General features: G+C 33.0%; 1 protein-coding gene across 8 annotated transcripts in view; it reads right to left on the bottom strand.

The window, feature by feature from the left end:
- RIMS2 (regulating synaptic membrane exocytosis 2) overlaps positions 1 to 24,081 on the bottom strand; it is a 539,971-nt gene that overhangs the window by 208,159 nt on the left and 307,731 nt on the right. For 4 of the 8 annotated variants that reach the window (XM_078153700.1, XM_078153695.1, XM_078153696.1 and 1 more), the window contains one exon: positions 7,127 to 7,227. The exons of the other annotated variants lie outside the window; for them this stretch is intronic. In XM_078153700.1, coding sequence (XP_078009826.1) covers positions 7,127 to 7,227 — 101 coding nt within the window. The remainder of the gene's footprint in view (positions 1 to 7,126; positions 7,228 to 24,081) is intronic. 8 annotated transcript variants of the gene reach the window in all.

The following is a 24,081-nucleotide window of genomic DNA, read 5'->3' as shown; positions in this document are numbered from 1 at the left end:
TTGGTATTTTATCAGTGGGAATGACATAAAATAAGATGTATTACCATTTATTTTTGTTTCACCACTGCATTCTAAGGACCTGAGACCTATCCGTCTGACTTGCAGTTGAAATTTTGCATATGTGTTGTTTTCTTCATTAGAATGTGATCTCCTTCAAAGCAGGTATTGTCATTTCTATTTGTATCCCTAGTGCTTAGCACAGTGCTTTATAATACATGATAAGAGCTTAATAAATGTTTAGTTCATCCCTCATTTCTCTTCTCCCCCTTCTCTGTTTTCAGGGAAGATTGGAATCTATTACCTTCTCCCAGGTGTCTGGGAGGCTTTGTTTCATAAAAGTTCTTGTACCCCTTTGTACTTTTTCAAGATAGTAACTGTGATAAATCGGTCAACAACCTCAATTGCTAAACTTGTTTTATTATTATTTGAATTCAGCACTAAAAGAGATGGTTGATAGTGGGAGAAGATTTAAACAGATATTTTCCCAGAGTGAGTTATTGATAATTTTTTACAACTTCCCAGGGCAAAAAGAATTCTTTTACTATGGTTTCTCCAGGCAAATGAATCAGGAACATTGGCAGGGCAATGACTGACCAGGCTAGCATCCATCATTTTATTTTATTTTATTTTTTGCAGATTTCATTTGAAGGAAAAACCACACTCACAGCGCTGACATTAAAGTAGCCACTAGGGACAAACGCACACCCAAATTGGGGGAGGGGAAGTAATCTGGTCCATACAAAGTTGTTTTAATATATAGCTTCTGAAAAGACTTCTTCTTTCTGTCTTTAAGTTTCATTGTCAGTTTTTACTCATTCTGAGCTTTAGTGCTCTTAATAATAATATTAATAATGATGATGATATTGGCTAATATTTATATTGTGACTTAAGGTTTGCAAAGTCCTTTTCAAATATGATCTCATTTTATCCCCAAAATAACCTCAGGAGGTAAATGCTATTATTATCCCTATCAGATAAAGGAATTGAGATAGACAGAGGTTAAGAAACTCCCTCACAGGTCACAGAATTAATAAGCATCTGAGGCTTGATTTGAGCTCAGGACCTCTTGACTCCAGGTAGAGTACGATATCCACTATACCACCAAATGCCTTAAGTACTTAAGTACTATGGTACTTTTTTATTACATGTTCTTGCTTCCATATTTTTTACATGTTCCTTTAAAATATTAATTATTTCTCTGTGCATCTACCCTGGCCTCTTTATACAATTCTCCCCTTTCTTCCTCATTTGAATTATTTCTTCTTGGGTTTTTTGTTTGCTTGTTTTATTGATGCCTTTTGCTTTTCCAATACATTCATTTTTTAATATATTTCCCATGCCTATCGTGAGCCTTCTCTTGAAGCACAGAAGCAAATATAATATTCCACATGCATAGCCCCCTACCTCTTCAACAAAAGTAGAAAGGAACATTTTCCCCCCTTCTTTCTGTAGTCAAGCTTAGTCACTATCAATTCATAACATTCATTTTATTGTTTTTTCCATTCATATTCTTGTAGCTATTACATGTTATTATATTTATATATATTATATTTGTAGTTATTATATATCTGATTCTGTTTACTCTCTATCTCTTATCTTATAATGTTTTTGATTCCTCATAGTCATTTTTTCTTATAGTACAATAATCCCATTTAAATTATGGACCATAATGTTTTTAGCTGCTCTCTAATGGATGAATACTCAATCTATTTCTATTTTTTTGCATAAATATGCTGCTATGAATATTTAGGTATACGTGGGATCTTTCTGCCTTTGACTTCTTGGAAGTATATGCCCAGCATTTGCCCTGGTGTCTTTGGAATTTCTTTCTTGAGAGCAACCCGTCTCTCTTGGCTGACTTCCTCTACAGATTCATAGGATCTTACCTATTCCATAGGTCCTCTGAAATTGACTGTCCAAAAATTTAGGGGACATGCCAAATTATACCATATTTTTCCTCTCTTCTACTTGTAAATGACAAGATGGAGTGGTCAATTGCATACTTGTACAAGTTTCCTATATTTTCTATGATGATAATCAGTTACTACTTGAAGATCAGATTTAGAGTAGATATTCCCCTCCTTGGTTTCTTTACCTTTTTAAGCAGGAAGTTTTTTAGACAAGCTCTCCTGCTTTTTGGCAGAGAGCATCAGTAATGTCAAGATAATTGAAATCCTACATCATTATCATATCATGCCTCTATATAGGTTTATGATGTTTCTTCTTTCTGTTTAAGTGTTCCCTAGTATACTCCAATGGCAATATGTCCATTTCTTGGATTTTCCTTTTAATATAAAATATACTACCTTGACCACATTTTTTTCTTCTAGATAACATTTACCCAAATATTCAGGTTGCTATTGCTTATTTGGTACAATCTATCACTAGAGCTAAGGTTCAAACAATCCTTACTAGTACGTTCAGGTAAAAGCAGTTCTCAAGGTGATTTAAAAGCAGTCCAGAGGATAAAACAAATAAATGCCACACTAGCAAGAAGGTTAAAAAGCAGTTGCCAAGGCTAAAAAGTAGCCAACAAGTTTTCTGAGGTTTCAGGAGCTTGCCCCTTAAAGCATTTAGCATAGTGCCTGACACATAGTAGGCACTATATAAATGCTTATTCCCTCTCCAACAACATCCTAAAAACTTCTTTTATAGTCCTCCTCCATAAAGTGTCTGCAGCTGAATCCCAGATACATTCACCTGAAGGCAAAATTAATCCCAAGTGCCCCAGGTCAGCATCATAACATCCTTTCTTACAAAGTCTAGACTGGTGTTATAGGAGTGGAAGGGAAGAGAATGGTTAATTCACATCTCCTCAGTTCTACAAATATTCTGGCCCACAACACCAAGAGAAATAGGGTGGCACATTAGAGAGCATTAACTCTGATGTTTATACCTGTGTGACCTGTATTTTACCTCCCGGTTCTAAAGCTTCTTCTCCTGTAAAATGAGGGGAACAGACTAGAGGGCCTCTGAGGTGATTTTCAGTTCTTTAAAATTATAGCCTTTATTCTAGTCTTGTGTTCTAATTGTATCATGAGGTGTGAACAGTTTAATTAAAATACAGAAAGTAAAATGCCTTGGCTCTCTCCCTCTATGTGTATATACAGTACACAGATGTGTGTATGCAAATATGCACATATATGATATAGTATAATGAAATAAAATGAGTAAAATCATTCTTAGAACGCTTTATGGCAAAATGGAGAAAGTAGATTACTGAATCTTAAAAATTAAAACAAGAAGAAAGTTAAACTAAGGAAGAGAATCAGCAAAAATTAAACCTATGGAGGATTTACTAGTAAAAGAAATGGTGATTAGTTACTGCTCATAGCTTGGCTTAATGGATAGAGTGCTTAATTAGAAATCAGACCTGAATGCTAATCTCATTTTAGACACTTAATAGCTATGTCGCCTCACTAAATGAATTATCTGTCTCAGTCTTACTAGCCTCATCTCTAATATAGGGATAATAACAGCACCCATTTCACAGGGTTGCTGTGCGGATTAAATGAGATGTGAGTAAAATGTTTTGCAAACCTTAAAGTGCTACATAAATATTGGCGATTATACTTTACTGCTTTTATCGTGTCTTCAAAGGCTCTGCCTTGAGAGAGAAAGCATAGAGTATGGCTAGAGAGCTAGTTTCAAAATCAAGAAGACTTGGAACCAAATGCCATCTCTGACACATACTGGCTTTGTGACCCTGAACAAGTTGTTGAATTTTTATATTTCTAAGGCTATAAAGTGCATAATAGTTGCTGATCTGCTTTGGTAGTGAAAGTTTACTCCAAATGTTCCTTCCCTACACCCTTGAAATAATAGGTCTAGTTCCCCTTCCCCTGTAAAATCCTACAGAAACAAAAGTTATGCTTTGAATAGTTCTACTACTGCTAAGAGGTGATGAGTCTCACTGGGAGGAGATTATACTTAAAGTTACATCTTCTGACAGAATAGACACTACCAGACACTACTCCTTTCCCTATCTCCATGCCCCTCATTTTAAATGCAATACACAGATAGAAATAATGCAAGTAAAACTACCTCTACATTATATCTTTCAAATTCTAGCTTAATTTAGCATTCTAGACAACATAAAGCATCAATTATATTAGGGATAAATTAGAATTATTTTATTAAAGGGAAAAATTACAGATCGTAAGTTCCCAAATAATTGGCATGAATTTATTACCTGTTTCATTTCTATCTCCAACCAAGAAGCTTTTCATGAATCCTTCACAGCTTTAGGTATTAGTCAAATTTTTTAGTTTAACTTTAATTACAGTTTATAATAGTTTGAACTATCAAGATTCTGAACCTTACCACTTTCTAGAGAACTAATATAACATTTTAAGGATAGCTCTCCAGATACATGATTTCATTATTGGCTGGCTATTCTATTATTCTTTTGTGTTATACTTAAAGCAGCATCTCAATTATTCTATTGATTGAAAGTCCTGTTCTCTAGTTTATATTTTTCTACTGATGGTGGATTTTCATACTTATTATACTTTTACAATAGAAAGCATTTAAATAATCTAAATAACTATCAACTGACATATTGGCGAAAAATTATTTTGTGAAAAGAACTGAATGAGATTTCATGATGCACCACTGCTAATTTGAGCATCCCTTATAAGCTTGAAAGTAAATCAAGGTAAGGAAAGCAGAGGTTTAAAAGAGTGTCAAATACAACTTTCAAAATGAAATTCAAAAAAAATGAAATTGAAATCAGAATATTAGAAGACTGGAATCCATGAATATACCACACCAATGCATGTGAAAGTACTTTGTAACTTATGGGTGGAGAATGAGGCCTTCATGCCACTTCCCCATTTCTTTACCCTACTTCCTAGAGTATTGCCCCCTTCCCAGTTCTCTATTATATGTTGTCTTCCTCCATTAGAAGATAAGCTCTTTAAGTTCTGTTAGCATTGTTACGGAATTTATGGTACAGAGAGCTTAAAGCACTTAAGCAGTTAGGCTATCCTAGGGTTACATGGCTAGTAAGGGACACAGCTGGGATTTCAACATATGCATACAAACACATAGAGATAGAATAATAGATGAATGTAAATATACATTGCACATATATATTATAGATATCTAGCTATATCTTCTATATACATATATGTACACATATATAAATATATGTACATGTATTTATATTTTTATAATACTTTAAAAGTGATTTTATTCTTCCCAATGGGAAAAAACCAATAAGATTCAAAAAATATATTACCAGGTGTTCAATTTTCTGATGATAAGCCTCTCTAAATTTTGGTCTTCAGAGGACAAACATGGAGTGTTGCCAGGGCCATATTTCTTAGGACTATAGGCTCTGAAAAAAACTTAAGAAGATATCTATTCCAATTTCCTAATTTTACAGATGAGGAAATTGGAGCTCAAAGGATTTAACCAATTTGCTCACAGTAACAAACATAGGTAGTAAGCATTAGAGCCAGGATTTGAATCCAAGTCCCCTGACTTCAGAGCCAATGTTCTTTCCACAGCACCATATTGTTTCCCTACTTATAGGCTCTCTGACTTTGTATGACCTGTCAAAACTTCTACTCAACTCATAACCTTGAAATAGCCTCAGATTACCTCTAATCCATGATTAAAACATAAAAGTTAGATTTTAATATAGAACAAAATGACATAATTTTATGTGCCTGAATATCTCATATTTATAGTCTATATGTGTCAAATAGATGTAACCCTAAACCATAAAGCATAGCAGATAAAATATTGAAGATAATTATTATTAATATTTAAAATAATAATAGCTAGCATTTATATAGCCCTTTAAGCTTTCCAAAGCACTTGAAATATATAGTCTTCTTAGCTCTGTCATCATTCCCATTTTACAGGTTAGGACACTAAGGCTGAAAGGCATTAAGTCTGGGTCATTGAGCCAGTATCTGAGATAATTTAAACTCAAGTCTTGCTGATTCCAAGTCCAGCACTTCTGAATATGATTTAGAGAGACCGTTCCAAAATGGAAAGGATTAGCAAAATCCTTCCTATTATTGTGGCTGATATACCTAGTAATGCTACCACATCTTTATTCCATGAATATCTTTATTAATCTAAAGTATCATACAGATGAGAGGCAGCAAAGTGTAATGCAGCCTGTTTCGTATGGCCTAGGAGATACATTTGTAAATTAAAAAGCTTTATTTTATTCAAATGTTTTTAAAAAAAACATTCTTACTTCACAAGCCATACAAAAACAGATGGCTGGCTGCATCTGACCACTAGGTAGTCATTCGCCAACCCATAATGTTATAATATATAGACTAATTGGCTCAGAGGCAAGGAGAATGAGTTCAAGTCATCCTCTGAAACACACTGGCTGTGATGACTCCTGGGTAAGGCATTTAACCTTAGTATCCTAGGCAGCTTTCTAAGACTAGAAATTATAGACAGGTGTTGGTTCAAATAGATAGAGGGATTTTTTCTTCTTTGGAAGTATCCTATAACAATGAAATCAAGGGTCTAGTCTATCTCACAAAATTATGAAGATAAAATAATATAATAAATGTAAAAGTGTTTTCAAAATAAAAGCATAATTAAATGTAACTACTTTTATTAATATGTAACATCTAGCACTACCATCTACTGTTGCTATACATCCTCTCAATTGCTTTCAGTGCATGACCTATTCTTATATGGGTGAGCATTTATTTTTCTTGCTTATTTAGCTCATATTAAGGGAAAATCAATATGAAGCTATCACATATTTTTTTAAATTATTCATATAGGAAAATTATAGGAAGAAAATTAAAGTTCCTCAAAATGGATGAGGGTAAAAGAATTCTGAATATATAACTCCACAAAAATTAAGGATTTCCAATAGATTTTATGATTCTATATGAATTGAAATAATTCACTGCTATAGATTATTATCTCTATACCAAGATGCATTGTTTTTTCTGAATAAGGTAAGATGCTTCTAAATGCCTAAATGCTGAAAACAATACATAATGTACAACAGAACTTACAAATATCAAGTTCATTGAACTCAATATGTGTTCTGACTAATCTGTCTTGAACTATGTAAAAAACTTAATTCCACACTACTAATTATTTTTTTTTACTATTAAAAAGAAAAATGCCTTGCCTTGGAATGGTAATCTTGTTCCAGTCTGGAGTCTGATCCTGCTACCTGTTTGTATTTATTAATTTTCATTTGGCGGTTTCTCTCCTCTATATCCATAGAACCTGGAGAGTAAAAGAAAACCCATACAATTAACATTCGGTATTGTTTATACCTAAAGTAATGCATTTTCTAAAAGGATAAAAATTAGTCTGATATTTTCACTCAAGATACACTTTTCCAATTCTAAATTTTAGTCAGGTTCTGTTTCTATACAAATATTCATCCTCATCTTATGAAATAAGCATACAAATAACACATATGTGAAAAAATATATTTAATAGCCTAATTTCTTCAAATTAATATAAATTTCAGTGCAAGGGAGAGTCAAACAAAATATCATCAAGAAAGAATTATTTTTCTGGTACTATATATATCCAGGAGAATGTTGTATATACCAGCATTTATTTTCTAAGGATTAAAAATTTCCAGTAACATTTTACCGTAAAAATTTGGAAGTTTTGTTAGTATCCAAATAGTATTGGCAAACAAAATAATAAATTTGAGTGGGATAGGTCCAGATTATAAAGTTTGAAAATTATATACGGGAGTAATTTAAAAAAAACTGACCCTAGGATTTATCATTTTGCTCTTGGGTATCAAAACAATATACTTCTATGGAGCACTTCAGAACACCATTTTCCAGGTGAGCCATACTCAAAAAAAGGAGAAAGTAGTGCTTGGCTCAGTACTCCTGGGAATACACTGTGCCAGTCAAAGCAGAAAATAAATAACTAAATAATCTTCAGTAAATAAACACAGAAAGAGAAAAAGAGAAAGAGAGGAGGTAAAAACATATAGTTGTAGCCCTATTATAAAATGTAAGTTAATGCCAACAGGAACTGGCACTACTGCTAGATATATAAGCTATAGATATTCAAAGTAAGCATACAACTTCTGATTGAAACAAAAACAATTGTTCATATACTTTTCTATTGAACAATAGGATTTTCAAATATGAAAAGTCATCTAGTTTGTTAGCTTTTCTAAACCAGAAAACATATCCTTCATTCACAGGGCCAGCAGACAAGTTTTAGCATGAGAAAACAGAAAATATTTGTTCCTATAAATATATGCACACTAACTCGATCTATAAATACACACATGCACATGTACACACACACACACACATTCGTGCATGCACACACACATACACACACACACATTCCCCCACACCTCAGCTGGGACGATAACTTTGAAACTGCAGTTAAGATATCAGTATCTTAGAAGTAGATAGATATTTTGCCACTCAGTGGTTTTAAAACATTAAATCAAGTGGGGAAAAAAAAGGAAATATACCTATACAACAAAAAAAGCTGCAGTCTCCATTCACAAAGACATTTACAAATGTATTTAAAACTTTTACTCTCTGACTTGGCTAGCTTTATTACAAAGTAGAGAGTAATTGTAAATAGCAAATTAGATAAATTTTTAATGTCAAAAGAAAAACAGGAGAAATTCATACAAGGCTTAAGAAAAATTTGAAGAAGTGTTTAAAATGCTTATGTTAAAACGTAATTAAAGATCCTAGCAAATTTAAATCAACTCCAAACACATATAGTACAATTGGTACATTTTTTGACATGGAATGGTATAAAAATGGAAAATGTCTTAACATTTTCAGTTAAAAGATTAAATCTTTACAGTAGTCTTGTCTAATAAAATGTTATTTTTAAATTTCCATGAATGTAAGATAAGTGCATATTATAAAAATGTTATATTCAAGGATTTGTCTCAATTGAGATCCTGGAAGAAAAAGAAGGAATGGATAAGGTAGAAGGAAGAAGCTGTGTCACAAAATGCAATGCTTTGTGTAGTAGAGAAAGTACTGGATTTGGAATAAGGAAGATTGGGGCTCAAATACTGCCTCAGATGCTTAATAGGTGAGTGACCCAGGCAAGTCACAACTTCTCTGGGCCTCAGTTTTTTCAACTTAAAAATGAGAGGTTTGGATTTGATGACTTTTAAGATCCTTTCCAGTTTTAAATGTGATACTATAAAAACACATCTAATCTAGTATAAAATATAAAACTTCTTATTTAATAACAAATAGAAATTTATATAGTGAAACTACACATTCTTATGATACAGTAATAAGCCAATACTTTATATACAGTAGCACTTCGATAAAAATGAGTATAAGCTCTTTATACATGATATATCAAGATTATTATTTGAAAGTAAGCCACTTTAGAGGTTGCATTTATTTATTTTAGGGTGCTAGCGATTGTGGGAGCAGGTAGGCTGTGCAGAGGATGGAATGCCAGGCCAAGGGTCAGGAAGACCTGAGTTAAAATCTGGCTTCAGACACTTATTAGCTGTGTGACCCTAGGCAAGTCACTTAACCCTGTTTCCCTCAATTCCTCATCTGTAAAATGAGTTGGAGAAGGAAATGGCAAACTACTCCAGTATGTTTGCCAAAAAAACTCCAACTGAAGTCACAAAGAGTTGAACATGACTGAATTAACTAAACAATAATAACAAGCTAGCAATCCAGAAGACTGAATAAGATGAAAATAGCTTCCCAAAGTGGATATATACTTCAGGGAATCAGAGTGGGAACTGGGGGAATCTGACTTATTACATCATTAATTCTTTCAATATTTCTGGAAGCTACGAAAGGGGAATGACTAATTAGCCACAATCTTTTAAAAGCAAAAGCTGAAGTGCATTCAGGAAAAGTATTTTTTAAAATTAGTTTTGGTCCAAAACTGATTTATTTTTATTTATTATAAAAACTCCTAGAATAGAAGCTCTCTTTAAACAAGGTAGATTGGCACTTACTTGTATCCTATGTTCATAGCTATCTGGAGCACTGAAGGTTTGTCACTTGCCCCTAAGGCACAAAGCTTGTGTTTGTCAGAGATTAGGCTTGGAACCAATCATCCTGATTCCAAGGCTGAACTTCTGTTCACCACACCATAGTGCCTCTCAATTCAAGGGAAGAGATTGTACACCAAAATACAAGCCTGATTCTAGTCCTATTAAATAACAATACTGTCTCTCCCTAATTGGTTCTATAAATAAAAACTGATGGATAGAAAAAACAATGAATCTTTTATTCCATTAATATCATGACAACTATGCCATCTAGATATTCCTCAACACTGCAATTTTTAAGATTTAAGGGAAGAGGTACCAAGTCCACTAAGCCTGACTTTTGGTTCAAATAATATAGCATCTATCCCTATTGCCCTGAATTTTTACAGACTCTTAGGAACAACTTTAACTCTCATTGGAGGGAAATTCTATTAGTGCTTTGATCCTTATAATGGTTGGACTAGATAACAATTAAGTTGTTATTCAAAATTAAGATTCTATAATTCAAAAATGAATACTCATCATTTGACAGCTATTCATTAAGTGCTTACTAAATACAAAATCTCTGAGATAGTCACTAGGGAAATGTCAATACAGTTAAGTTTTACATTATTATAAATTAAAACTACAGAAATTTGCCAAACTCATTAGTATAACCAAAGAAATTTATCACTTTTAAAATGTTAAATATTTATCTCAAAACAATTAGTGCTCTACAAATGTCTTCAAGGAATCAATTTCTAAATGTGCATAGATGTAGGCTTGTTTTTCCAAGTAATAATCAAATATCATTTCAATAATATCCAAATTTGTTTTACTGATACCTCAGAGTTGATTTAAATTGTGCTGGAAATTTATGTATGCATGTATGTATGTGTATATATACATATATATATACATATATATGTATTAATCCTACCATATGTATTCCAAAATTTTAGCATTTTTATTCATGAAAAATCTTTTGTCATACCTACTCCATTAACTTTTCCAATAGTTTTAAACTGTATTAGATTTGTTTCTTTGATAACATCTTAGATTTTTAAATAACATAAGTAGAGAAAATTAACTCTAAAAATGTGACTGTATTTTTGGGTTCAGGAGCTATTTAAATTGTTTCAAATATTTTAATAAAATAGTAAACACCTAAAAGAATATCAACTAGTGCAAGATTACTTCCTTCACATAAGAATTCCAGTATTTTGTTGATCTGATTTTTAATATTTTCTGAAATTATGCAAGAATAACATGAAATATTTATTTTTCCCTAAGTAGATATGTCTAATTTGGGTATTGGTATATTGGAATTATACATATGTAATCTGCAAGGTTGCTCAATTTTTAAAAATCAACAAAATACTTCAATAACTATGTAATATTTGTTGTAGGAAATTTTACTTTAACAAAAAGAACTATATTTGGCTGCCAACAATTTAGAATAAAAATGCAAAACCAGAAAAATGGCAATATTTATATGTTGCCATCAATGGAAAATTAATAATAAATTTAAATAGCAACTGCAAATTAATATTCATTTGCATAGTTGAGAATCATCAGATTAATTGTAATAAAAGCAGCCACTGCCTAGTTAGCCCTATTTATGTGCTCACTGCAGATATCATAGGTATATAGGCCTAATGATTTCTGCAGTGTTCTCGAAAAAGTGAAAGAAATAGGTGTGTTTTTTGAAAGCACACACAAACACACACACACAATGCTCTTGAGGTGCCAGAGCAGCTTCATACCACACACATCCTGGCAGTAGGGACACGGGTTTGGCAGTGAAGTGATTCATCAGGAAGACTTCAGGGAACAGAACATGTTGATTGTCAAGGCAGGAGAGATGATTCAGTAATCCTTCTCGGGATCGTAATTGAAAAGCCCCAATCTGGGAATCTTAAGGAGAAAATCCTTAAGCCCCAAAACACATGCTCACAGAAACCAAAAGAAAGACGAAAATGGATCTAAGCTAGATTCAGGAACAAGGATTTGTAGCTGTGGACCCAAGAGGATTTGTAGCTGTGGATCTTCAATCACATACACTATAGATATCTTAGATGGTTCAATCAGGTTGATTGTTTTAATGAGCTACAAATCATGGGCCTAAATAAAATTTTAATTTGAGTCAATTGACTAGCATTGGTTGGACAAGACAATGAACTTTCCTGGGCAACTATTATGGTCTTTAAGCTATCCAAATCAAGAGAATTCCTTATTCTATATAACTATTCATATAATATAGATATAACTTCTCATAGAATGGGGCCTGTTTCATTAAACAGCTATTTCATCAGAATGATGACATTGTGAAATTAAAATAATGGTCTCAGAGACTTTTAACTGCAAGGCACAAGTTGAATAAACTAATAATTTTTAAAAGATATTTTTACATTGAAATTTTTTTTACATTGAAAATTTACCAGTTAATTTAATCTTTAAAGTTTTTAAAGTTTTTTCCCTATTTTATTGATGAAGAGGAAATGACTTGCAGTAATAGATTTATTGTGAAAACCTGAAAGATTGTTCTTTAAAGACTCTACTATTTTTTACTTAGTAAGGATCATTTTAAACTAACCACAAATTTAGTGTCATTCAGCCTATAAGTAGTCATGCAGTAAAGTCATGCTAAAACAAATAAATGGATAAATGGATAAATAAATTTGAAAACTGTCTAGATATTTATATTATCTAGAAAGAGGGGAAAGACTTTTGATTAAGTCAAATGTTGGAGTCTAAATATTTTATGACATCAAAAGCCACAAAGAACACATAAAATTATTTTAAAGAATTTCATCTTATCATATATATTAGGGAAGCAAAATGACAAAACGTTTTTTGGTAAATCACCCTACCTCGATCTCAATTCTCTGATTCTTCATTTTTAAACTTCTTATTAAATAAAAATGAGTAAAGTATAAAAATCAACAAAAATGTGAAGGACAGAGTAAATAAAAATCATAATGAAGATAAGAAAATGTTACAGTAGGGCAATAATAATGAGTAGAAATCTTAAATATTAATCCAGTCACATTTAATAAATATGAACTCCTGAAAATTTTGACAAAGTTTATATTTAAACCTCCAGACATGTTGGCATAACTTACATATACATTACAACAACCTGCTGATTTTCTAATTATGGCTTTTGCTTGTTTGCACTTATATAACCATCTCTCATATGTACTCCATTTACTTTTAAAAAAAAGCAATATAGTACATTTAAAAGAAACCTCTCAAACATAAAATTTTGGTGGTGGTGGTTGTAAAGGAACAAATCCTGTGTTGATTTGACAAACCATGTGTTTTTGCTATGTTTATACTTAAATAATTTTGAATTAAAGAATAAATAAATGAGGAGCAATAATATATTGCTTTCATTAGCTATAATTTTGATTTGGTAAATAAAGGCACTAAAGTTAGACTATGCTAGCTAATAAAAGCATTAACATCCTTATTTTACAATAAGGACCAAGTAATGATAAAGGAAATGGCATGCAGGCTAAAATCTTATGAATCTAGATATATGAAATTATACGTACTTTTGTTTTTGATCTTGAATGGTGGGCAGATTTAAATAGGACTTTACAAACTATAAATCAAAAATTAGATTCTTTATAATTTTTTCTAAAACACAAATGGATACATTTTTTCATAATAACAATTATTTTCCTTCATACAACAAAAGGTAAAAAATCAGATGCTACAGATTAAAATGTGTTAACTTATGGCCATGTAAATTAAAAAGGTAATAAAAGGTAAGTACTGATCATGCAGTGGTGCCAGAAGTTCATTGGAAAAGATTAGAAAGAAAACATTTTTTAAACAAAATAGGTGTTTTTTTCACTCTTAAAAGATCAGCTATGATAAATCATACTTTGCTTCTAAAACATAGCAAAGCAAAAATAAATACAACTTGCACAGCAAAGAAATATGCAACAAAATGTGTATTATTTAAAAATAATATAATATAACCATCAATTATATAAACATGCATTTTCTAAATCAACTGAGGGATATTTTGGAAATTGGGTATTCAATCAGTAGAAGTAAATGTTTCCAAATTGTTTAACATTGTCAGAAGAAAAACAGCTATTTAAACTAAGATGCATATAGTTTTTCCCTCTAACTACAGGGGGAAAAATAAAAATCTCTATTTTAAATTCCTGCTAAATTTTCTTTGACTGGATAGCTAGATCAGAAAACAATGATGAATTCAATGAATGAAATAAAATTTTATTATCTTTTATTTTAAATAAATAATTAGGGAAAGATTATTATTTTAGCATGAGAGAAAACTATTAAAAAAGAAAGCAATTTTCAAAAGTAATAGAAAGATAAGTAATAGTATAAGATCTAATTTGAGATAATATAACTTTTAATTATTTGTTGGAACAGCAAGATATGACGAAAACTAGTAAAAATGTTTTCCTTAGATTTTCTTTATTATGTGATAATTTTTTATAGTTTTAGTGATAAATTGCATTTATTCCTATATTGCTCTATTATCTTTATTGAATTGAGCCAAATTGACAGTGTTTTAAAATCAAGTTCAAAACGAAGGCATTTTAAATTGTGTGACAAATCTGAGGTTCTTTTCCTTCCAAAGTGATTTCAGTAACATGAGATATGAAAATTCGGTATTAGGAGTGAGGAAAGGCCTGAAGAAGCAATGATTTATATCTGTCTAAATTAAACTTTTTGTATAAATGAGACTCTGTTCATATATAAAATGGAAACTGTCTGAGAGAGATTGTTTTGTTTTTCTGTCTTTCCAACCTCAGTCACTAGCTCAATACTATAAAGAAGTTTTAATAAATGCTCAATGATTGATTCTCAGTGCAACAACATTTTAGGTTGAATGATTAAATATAGACTGTTCTATGTTTATGGGAAACATTAAGGGTATTTATTTTTGCAGAAACAAGAGTGCAATCGATCAACAAAAGGATTTATAGAGCTACACAGACCTAGAACTGTGGCTTTTCATATTGTCAGAAGTGCTTTTAGTTTTTCTATAACATGACACATTAAATAAAATATAGGCCTTAATAATACTTTTAAAATATTAAAGATGCGAATTAACTTTCCTTTACATTTATTGAGAAGTTATTTATATGATTAAAATTGAAATGCCATTGTAAAGTAGTCAATTTAATTATCAAGAAGTAGGTTTGTCGGTGGATAAATGGATTATCAATGGTATTTAGTGGCCCTGTATCAATTAAAAATTTCAAGCACAGAGGGTGAAGTAGAATCTCAGAAAGTATTTCTTTCTTTGCATTCTGAGGTCAAATATTTATGACTTATGAACTTTTTTTTGAATGCCTCTGTTTAACATCTAAAGCATTTCCAACCTTTCTCCAATGTACCTTTTAAGCTTTATTATACTTCACTCTCCTATCCAAATAAACTGGCCTTCTTGCTGTTCCTCACACATAACATACAATTCCTATCTGTGCTTTGTAAAGGTTGTCACTTCTGCTTGTAATTCTTTTAAAGTTCAATTCAATGAGTTGATTGAGTCCTAAAGACTCCTAAATGAGTTTTTCCTATTACCAGTTGGTAGTTAGAGCTTCCCTTCCTCCAATACTTTATATGCATTTTATATTTACTTATACAGGTATATGTTGTTTTTCTTTAAGGAGAGACTACTACATTTTTGTCTTCCTAGCACAGAATAGGTGTTTAATAAATGCTTCATGTATCAGCTAACTTTCTTCTTATTAAATCATCCTTAACTGTAAACTAATTGGAAATTCTAAATCATAATATTAAAACTGACATAGATTGTACAGAAAATTTTCTAAATGGTGTATCTATTTTTATATTAGTTATAAGGTATTATAGAATTACCATTAAAATATTGAAAATATTATCTTTTGTTTCTTAGAAAGGCACATTATATTTCTTCCTTAATAATAACTTTAAAAAATGATTTAAATGCTTAGAAAGATTCAATTCACCATAATAAACATTTAAAGCATACCCAAACTCCTTTACATGCAAATATCACTAAAAATATATCAAAAATATTTTTGCTTGGAATAAAAAGTGTTAAAAAGAGTTTTGCATACCATGCTAGTTGAAATCACTAATGGCATTTTCTTAGGTGGGTTATAGTGGAGACCTATGGCAATTATAGGAAAAAGACAACATTGTGCTGTGTTCTATACCATATTCTACACTTGAATTTCATAGTTGAAGATTGGATAAAAGAGTTTTGTAACATTTCAGTCATTTTTAATAATTCTTCAATCAAGCCCTCTAGAGCGAAGCTCTCTAGAGTCCTTATTAAAACAGGTCTGAAGCTCTCTTTTACAAGTAAACTGCCAAATAATCCTTTTCATGCATTTATATTGCTTAATAACATCTATGGGGCCCAATAAGCTGAAAAACTGATAGCTTAGGTAAACATCAACTGTGTGAGAAGTATAATTTCCAATAAAACATTTTAATATGTAAAATGCCCACAGTTAAACCAACAGCAATTTGGAGTGACAAGTAGGTCAATAAACTTCCATTTCTTTTCTTTCTCCTTTGCAAGGAATGTTCTTAATTTAATATATTTTTCATCTCATCTTACCTAATGGAAAGGTTGATCCTTTCAGCAATATTATCATTAGGATGTTTCTTTCCAAAGAAATACGACATCAAGGGATTCCCCATCACTAGGGCTTTTAGGTGACAGGTTTTTGTTAAAGCTTAATAAAAGTACATATGGCATTTTAACTTTCTTACTTTGTCAAAGAAAAAACTGTATCTCCAATCCACCTAGATCTTATTTCAGTAAAAAGTACCAGTAGTCACCATTTAAAATGCCATGCCCCTCTGAGAAAAACTTTATCTTCTTATAATTTAGATATTATAAACAAGAAATTATATTTTATACAAGTTATTAGTTTCCAAGAAAATTATAATAATCATATATAAATTTTGTTGTACAAACATAAGCTAGATTGAGTGAATTAGTATGCTATTTCTTAGTATACTAGTAAGATGCCCATTTTCGTATGTTACATAAGGACCAATTTAGTACAGGATTAATTAATTAGTTAAATTTTATCCAAGCAACCAAAAAGAATTAAGGACCTTTAAAGAAGTTCACTTCAGCACAGTACTTTCATATGTATGATATAATAATTGATCATTTTCCATAATTTTTGAAAAAAAGAATTATGTACAATAGTCTTAAATTTTAGAATATAGATTTATTTTAGAAATAAGGAAAATTTCCTTTGCAGTGAAAATTGCCAAATCCTGCTAAGCATAAGGGACCTCCATGTCTCTGTTCTCTCCCTCTTCTATACTATTTCACTTTGTGATCTCATAAACTCCCATCGTTTCAACAATCATCTCTATACAGATGACTCTCAGATCTATTTGTCCAGACCTAATCTGATTCCTGACCTCTAGTCTTGCATGTTAAACTGTATACTAGACATTTGAAACTAGATGTCCTGTAGACAGCTAAAACCTAACAAGTCTAAAACTGGACTCATAATCTTTTCCCCAAACCACTTCCTCCTAACTTCCTTATTACTGTCCAGGGTACCACCATGCTCCCAATCACTCAGGCTTGCAATCTCAGTGTCATGTTCAATTGTTCATTTTCTCTCAACCCTGTCCCCCCATATTCAATTAGTTGTCAAGTCCTTTGCAACATCTCTAGTATGCACCCTATTCTCTCCTTAGACACTGCCACTAAAATGATCCACCCCCAACACACACACACACACACACACACACACACACACACACACACACACTCTACAATAACTGGCTGGTTGTTTTCCCTGCCTCAAGTTTCTCCCCACTCCAAACCATCTTTCACTCTGCTGTCAAAATGATCTTACTAAAATGCAAATTTAACCATATCAACCCCCTATTCAATAAACCACTGTGCCTCCTTCTTACTTACCAGATCAAATATAAAATCCTCTGTTGGCTTTTAAAGTCCTTCATAACCTGGCCACCTCCAACCTTTTGACTTTTCTTACATTTTAATTCCCTCCAAATACTCAGTGATCCAACTATAGCAACCTCCTTGTTTCTCACAGATGACTGAGCATTTCCACTGGCTCTCTAATGGCTGAAATTCCCTTCTCACTTCTGTCTCCTACCTTCCCCAGTTTCAGACAAGTCTCATCTAAACTCTTCCCTTTTACAAGACACACTTTCTGATCCCCCTTAATGACGGTGCTGTCCCTATTGATTATCTCCAATTTATTTTGTGTAAACCTTGTTGGCACATGGTTGTTACATGTTGTCTCCCTCTTTATACTGACAGCAGTGACTGGTTTTGCTTTTCTTTATATCGTCAGCACTTAGCACAGTGTTTCTGGCACATAATAGGTACTTTTAAAATGCTAACTGCCTTACCTTGCCTGCATTTTTTGGCACTAGATGCCTCAGATCTGTAGAGTTCCCTGCCTCTTCACTATGTGAGCCTCAGTCTAAAGTAAGAACCTGTAATATATGACCTTTCATGTAATTTTGATGATCAAAACATGCTTAAAAAAGACATGATTTGAAGCCTTCTGGTACCATAAGATAATGGAATTAGTCTGATTGTGGGATGTGGATTTCTGAATTAATATATACAAATGGTAGATTCCTGATTTGTTATGGATTATGCCTAATAAAGGCTGGTAAAAATGTATTTTCCTAGTCTTGCAAATCATATCAAAAGGCCTTTGAATTGAAAATGAAGAGAGATCTTACACATATTCAAGAAACTAGATATTACATAGAATAGTAGCTGAGCCACACAGAAGTTGACAGGAAACAAAATTCAAGAAAGGAGTTAATAGTAAAACCCAAGATTTCAAATATTTATACCCAATTAAAGGCCCTAATGAGAGAAGGCAAAGTTTACCTCACAGGTAAGATGATGCGATGAGATTTATTAATGAATGTGGTGATAGATGTTATCAAAAGAAATAGGATGAGTAAAATTGGCTGAGTAGAATCATTATTAAAAAAATATAGTAATCTAAGAAAATCTAAGTTACCAAGATTGTACAAATGGTGGAAGATCACAGGATCATAGATCTAGAGCTTAAAAGGAACTTAGAGAACATCAAGTTGACTTGATCATACAGGTAGATTAAGTGGCAAAGGTGGGATTTGAATATAGGTACTCAATTCCAAGTTTAGCACTCTATCTACTACACTAAGTTACCTTTAGATTAAGGAAGGTAGAAACAAGAAAAAAAATTTGTCATTAGATTATACTATAGGAGACCTAGACAAAAAGAAGACACAGATAAGTTCAGGAAACCAATTACAAGCCTGGTATAGTGTCATAATCTGTAATAATGAGATATTTCCACTTTCCAGCTATCTGATAGGGTCCTTCTATTCTTAAATTGGACCTTTGTGCCAGAGCCATACTCAGTCTTCTGCTACACTCTTGGATAGAGTGGCTAGTCCCAGGTCCTATTCTCACTATTGTATAGCTGCTGGTGCCACAATTTCGGAGGGGGTGTCTGGGACTTCATCCACCATTTCCCACTTTCTTTCTCAACACAGACCTGAGGTAAGGAGCTGGACTCTGAGTTTGTACCAAGCCTCTCTCTCCACCTCAATCCTTAGCTTCTGATTCTGTCTCCTGGTGGCACAACAGGTCACTAGTCTCTGCTCTATCACTGTCTCCTTGTGCAGCCACCTACTAGGAATTGTCTTTATTCCTTAGTGTAATTCTGACAGGTCTTCTGTGATATCAGAGATCCTCTTGTCTTCAGGTCTCTGGGGGCTTGCACTGCCTCTTCCATCTCCTTGTGCCGTCACCTTTTGGAAGTTGACTTTGTTTACTGCTGTAGCTCTGACCAACTAGACTTGAGATTCTACTGGCTTCATGATTCTTTCTAAGATTATCTCCAATTTACCCTGCATATATTTTGTATGTCTATAGTTGTCTGAATGTTGCCTTCTCCCATTAGAATTGAGGTACTTGAGGATAGGTATGGTTTTTGTCTTTCTTTGTATTCCTAGAGCTTAGGATAGTGCCTTTCACATAGTAAATGCCTAATATTGACTTGATTTGACCCAAGGGCCCTCAACTAGAATGTCAGGAAGCCTTCAGTTATCTTAGGAAATTTTGAACTAGATACAACCACTTAAAGTGTTTATATTTTATTTCACTGAATCTTTGCTTTATCAGGCACTCTTTTTCAGCTTTGCTAGAGCTTTTCAATTCTTTGAATCAAAAGCCTTGACATCTTCGCAGAAGTCCATTTCTCTCTAAAGCAAAAGAACTAATAGCTTCTAGACTTGCTAAGGGATAATTTTCTTTTTCAAATGGTGGAGGGGGTGGAATTATGGATCTGATTCTCATCAACTGTAATGAACAAATGGGAAGCTTAGAAGAAAACAAATACGCCTGAGAATTTATAACTCAGGAGAAGAAAGCTTGTTATAATCTCATATGCTACAGTCTGATATGATTTTAAGACTACAGATGTCAAGCATTCAGAGGAAGGATAGGCAGAATTCCATAGATTACATTCCACAAAGGAAATCAGTCTAGGAGGAATGGAAAGCTATTAAGAATTAAAATCTAAAAACACAAAAAGTAACAATTATGATAAAGATAAAAAAGGGAAGTTGTCTGAAGAAATTGGTATGGGTTCACTAAGGACTCACCAGCTAATTCAGATGTTAAAGTCATGGACTGAAGATGGAAACAAAGATAGGTAAAAATATTACTGAAAAAGCATACACTACACTTGATGAAAGTTACTGTAAGCAGAATGAGTGGACTGTCAAAATAGGCCAAAGACAAAAATGGTTGTCTTCTGTCTTAAGGGAAAGAGAAAAATCAGAAATAGGCCTCAGGCTTTATGGTATGAAGGTCACTCACATCAAAAAATAGGTAGAACTGCTCAATTCTCATTCTGTTATTGTTTCTCTTACAAGGTCAATGATCTTTGACCTGAAAATGGCAGAACAGAAGGAAGGAAGTGCAAGGTAATTAAAGAGAAAGTAAAAGTACCTACCTGCTTTTAATGAGTTCACATCACTAGGATCAATTGAACTACATTTTGCTAGTGAAAGAAACTTAGTGGACATAATTCCTGAGCAACACTGGAAAGCTAAGACCACAGGATAGGAGAAGGACAAATGTTCCCATTTTCAAACACTGGAAGAGAATGGAGTCTGCAAACGTAAGGCCACTAAGCTTAATATTGACCCTGGTCAAATTCTAGAATGTATTATTACACATTCAGGCAAGCTAGAAACAGAGGCAGTGATCACAAAAAGTCCTAATGGCTTCATCAAGAACAGGCCATACCAAACTAACTTTGCTTCATTTTCTTAAAGTGTTACTAAACTGGTAGGTCGGGTAAATGTTGCTACTATGATTTAAATCCATATTAGTCAAGTAATTAATAAAATCTCTCATGCTGTTCTTCTGAAAAGATGGAAAAGATGAATTAGAAAGTAGCATAATTAGATGGATTTAGGAAAAGATGAATGATTCAACCCAAAGTATAATTATTAATGGTTCAATGTCAACTTGGAAAAATAACTCCTTTGAAGTGTCCTGGGGAGCTATGCTTGGCCTGGTAGTGTTTAACATTTTAATATTTTTATGTGAATACAGACATAAATGGCATTCTTATAACATTTGCAGATGAGACAAAGCTTAGAGGGATGGCAAACGTAAAATGATACAGCCAGAATTTATAACAGACTGACAAGTTAAAACTTTAAGTAGAATCTAATAAGAAAGATGAAATTTAATAAGGATAATTAAGAAGTCATGCAGAAATTCAAAGAATCATTATTATAAATTGGGGGGTATATGAAAAAAGACCTATTTTTAGTAGACTCCAAGATTAATGAATCAACAGCATGGTATAGCATTCAAGAAAGCTAACAGAATCTGAAGCTTTCTTAAGAAAGGCATAGCTTGTAGGAATAAATAAGTGTAATTCCTCTGTATTCTGCCCTAGTTAGACCACATTTGGATTATTTTGTTTTGGGTGCCACGTTTAAGAAAGTTATTCATAAGGTGGAGAGAATCCTTAAAAGGGCACACAAGACGGTGAAGGGCCATAATTACAGCATTTAAACATCTGAAGGGTTACGTGACTTTACTGTGACAGGCTGTCGCTCAAGCCTTGATGCTTTCCCTCTTCATTTCTGCCTCTTAGACTACCTGGTTTTCGTCAACACTCAGCTCAAGTTCCTCTTTCTCCACAAAGGATTTTCTAATATCCTCATTAGACACTGTTTCACTTCTCTCAAATTAGCTTGTATCAGAGAAAAATGAATCATGAACCATGACTCTAAATACGAAAGAAGGCTTAGAGTATATCTAATTCAACCTCTTCATTTTATAAAGAAAACAACGCTGAGAGGGTAAAATGACTTGGCCAAGGTTGCAAAGAATAAGTGGAAGGGCTGAGATCTAAACTTAAGTCACATGAGTACACAGCTAGCACTTCTCCCCTTGCATCATACTGCTTTGTTTATATTTTTTATATACTTATTTGAGTACATGTAGTTTCCTGTGAAGAGTAAGATCCTATTTCATTCTTGTCTTTGTCTCCTCCCCTCTACCCCCCCCCATGTCTAACACAATGTTAGGGACATAGTAAGTACTTAATAAATATTTGTTGATTTACTGGAAAAAGCATTCACCTTTTTTGGCCTTAGCAGGCAGAATCAAGACCAATGCATGGATGCTGGAAAAAGGCAAATTTAAGCTTGACATAATAATTAGATCTATCCAAAAATGAATTAGTTAGAACCAAAGAGGTGGTTAGTTATCCTGTATTTGAGATATCCATGCAAGGCTGGTTGACTACCTGTTGTATATGTTGTAGAGAAGATTCTGTTCTGCTTATAGCTTATACTAGATGATCACTGAAATTCCTCCTGTTTATGAAATTCTGTGAACGAGACCCATAAGGTATCTTAGTTAACACCTAGTTTATCCATCAAAATATATACTAAAATGATTTGCCAACGATCATACAAGTACCAGGTAGAACTGCCAAGATTCAAACGTAGGTCCTCTGATTTAAAATCAAATGTTCTTTCCACTAAATCATGGTATAGAGTATTTAGGAGTAATCACTGAATTTCCTTAAAAATATCCTCTTTGAGCAGGGGGGTGATAGAGGGGAGGGCAGACTGGGAAAGGGGGTAATCAGAAGTAAATACTTCTGAGGAGGGACAGGGTCAAAAGAAAGAATAGAATAGATGGGAGGGCAGGATAGATAAGGGAAATAGAGTTAGTTTTTCACAACATGTCTACTAAGGAAGTGTTTTGTATAACTGCACATGTACAACCTATATTGAGTTGCTTGCCTTTTCAGTGAGGGTGGCTGGGGAGGGAGGAAGGGAAAAAATTTGGAACTCAAAGTTTTAAAAACACATGTTTTTAAAAAAAATGTTTTCACATGCAACTGGGAAATAAGAAATACAGGAAATGGGGGTACAGAAGTCTATCCTGCTCTACAGGAAAATAGAAGGGGAAGAGGATAAGAAACGGGAGGGGGGGAGAGACAGAAGAGAAGGCGGACCAGGGGGAAGGGGTATTCAGAATGCATGCCATCTTGGGGTGGGGGAAGGGGTGAGAAATTTGGAACTCAAAAACTTGTGGAAGTGAATATTGAAAACTAAAAATAAATAAATTTATATTAAAAAAAGAGTGAAGAATGAACAACAAAAAATTAATAAATAAATAATGTAATAGTATGAATAGTTTCATATTTATGGGGTAATAATAAATAAACATTTTAAAAATATAAAAAAAATAAAACAAAATATCCTCTTTATTGTTGTTGTTGTTCAGTTGTGTCACACTCTATGTGACCCCATGGAAACTGTCTATGGGGTTTCCTTGGCAAAGATACCAGAGTGGTTTGCCATTTTGTTCCCTAGTATGTCCCCATTTTACAGATGAAGATAGGGGTTAAGTGAGGTGCCCAGGGTCACACAGCTAGTTATGTGTCTGAGGCCACATGTGAACTCAGATCTTCCTGACTTTCGCCCCGGGGCTCTATCTACTGCACCAACTGACTGTCCGATCCTCTTTGCCATTCTGAAATTAATCAGGTAAAATATTCAAAAGTTACTCTGTATGT

Source organism: Phascolarctos cinereus, unplaced genomic scaffold (assembly GCF_003287225.1).
Source record: "Phascolarctos cinereus isolate Bilbo 61053 unplaced genomic scaffold, phaCin_HiC Scaffold_4;HRSCAF=312, whole genome shotgun sequence".
In the NCBI taxonomy this organism is placed as follows: Eukaryota; Metazoa; Chordata; class Mammalia; order Diprotodontia; family Phascolarctidae; genus Phascolarctos; species Phascolarctos cinereus.
This window is presented reverse-complemented; position numbering and strand designations above follow the sequence as displayed.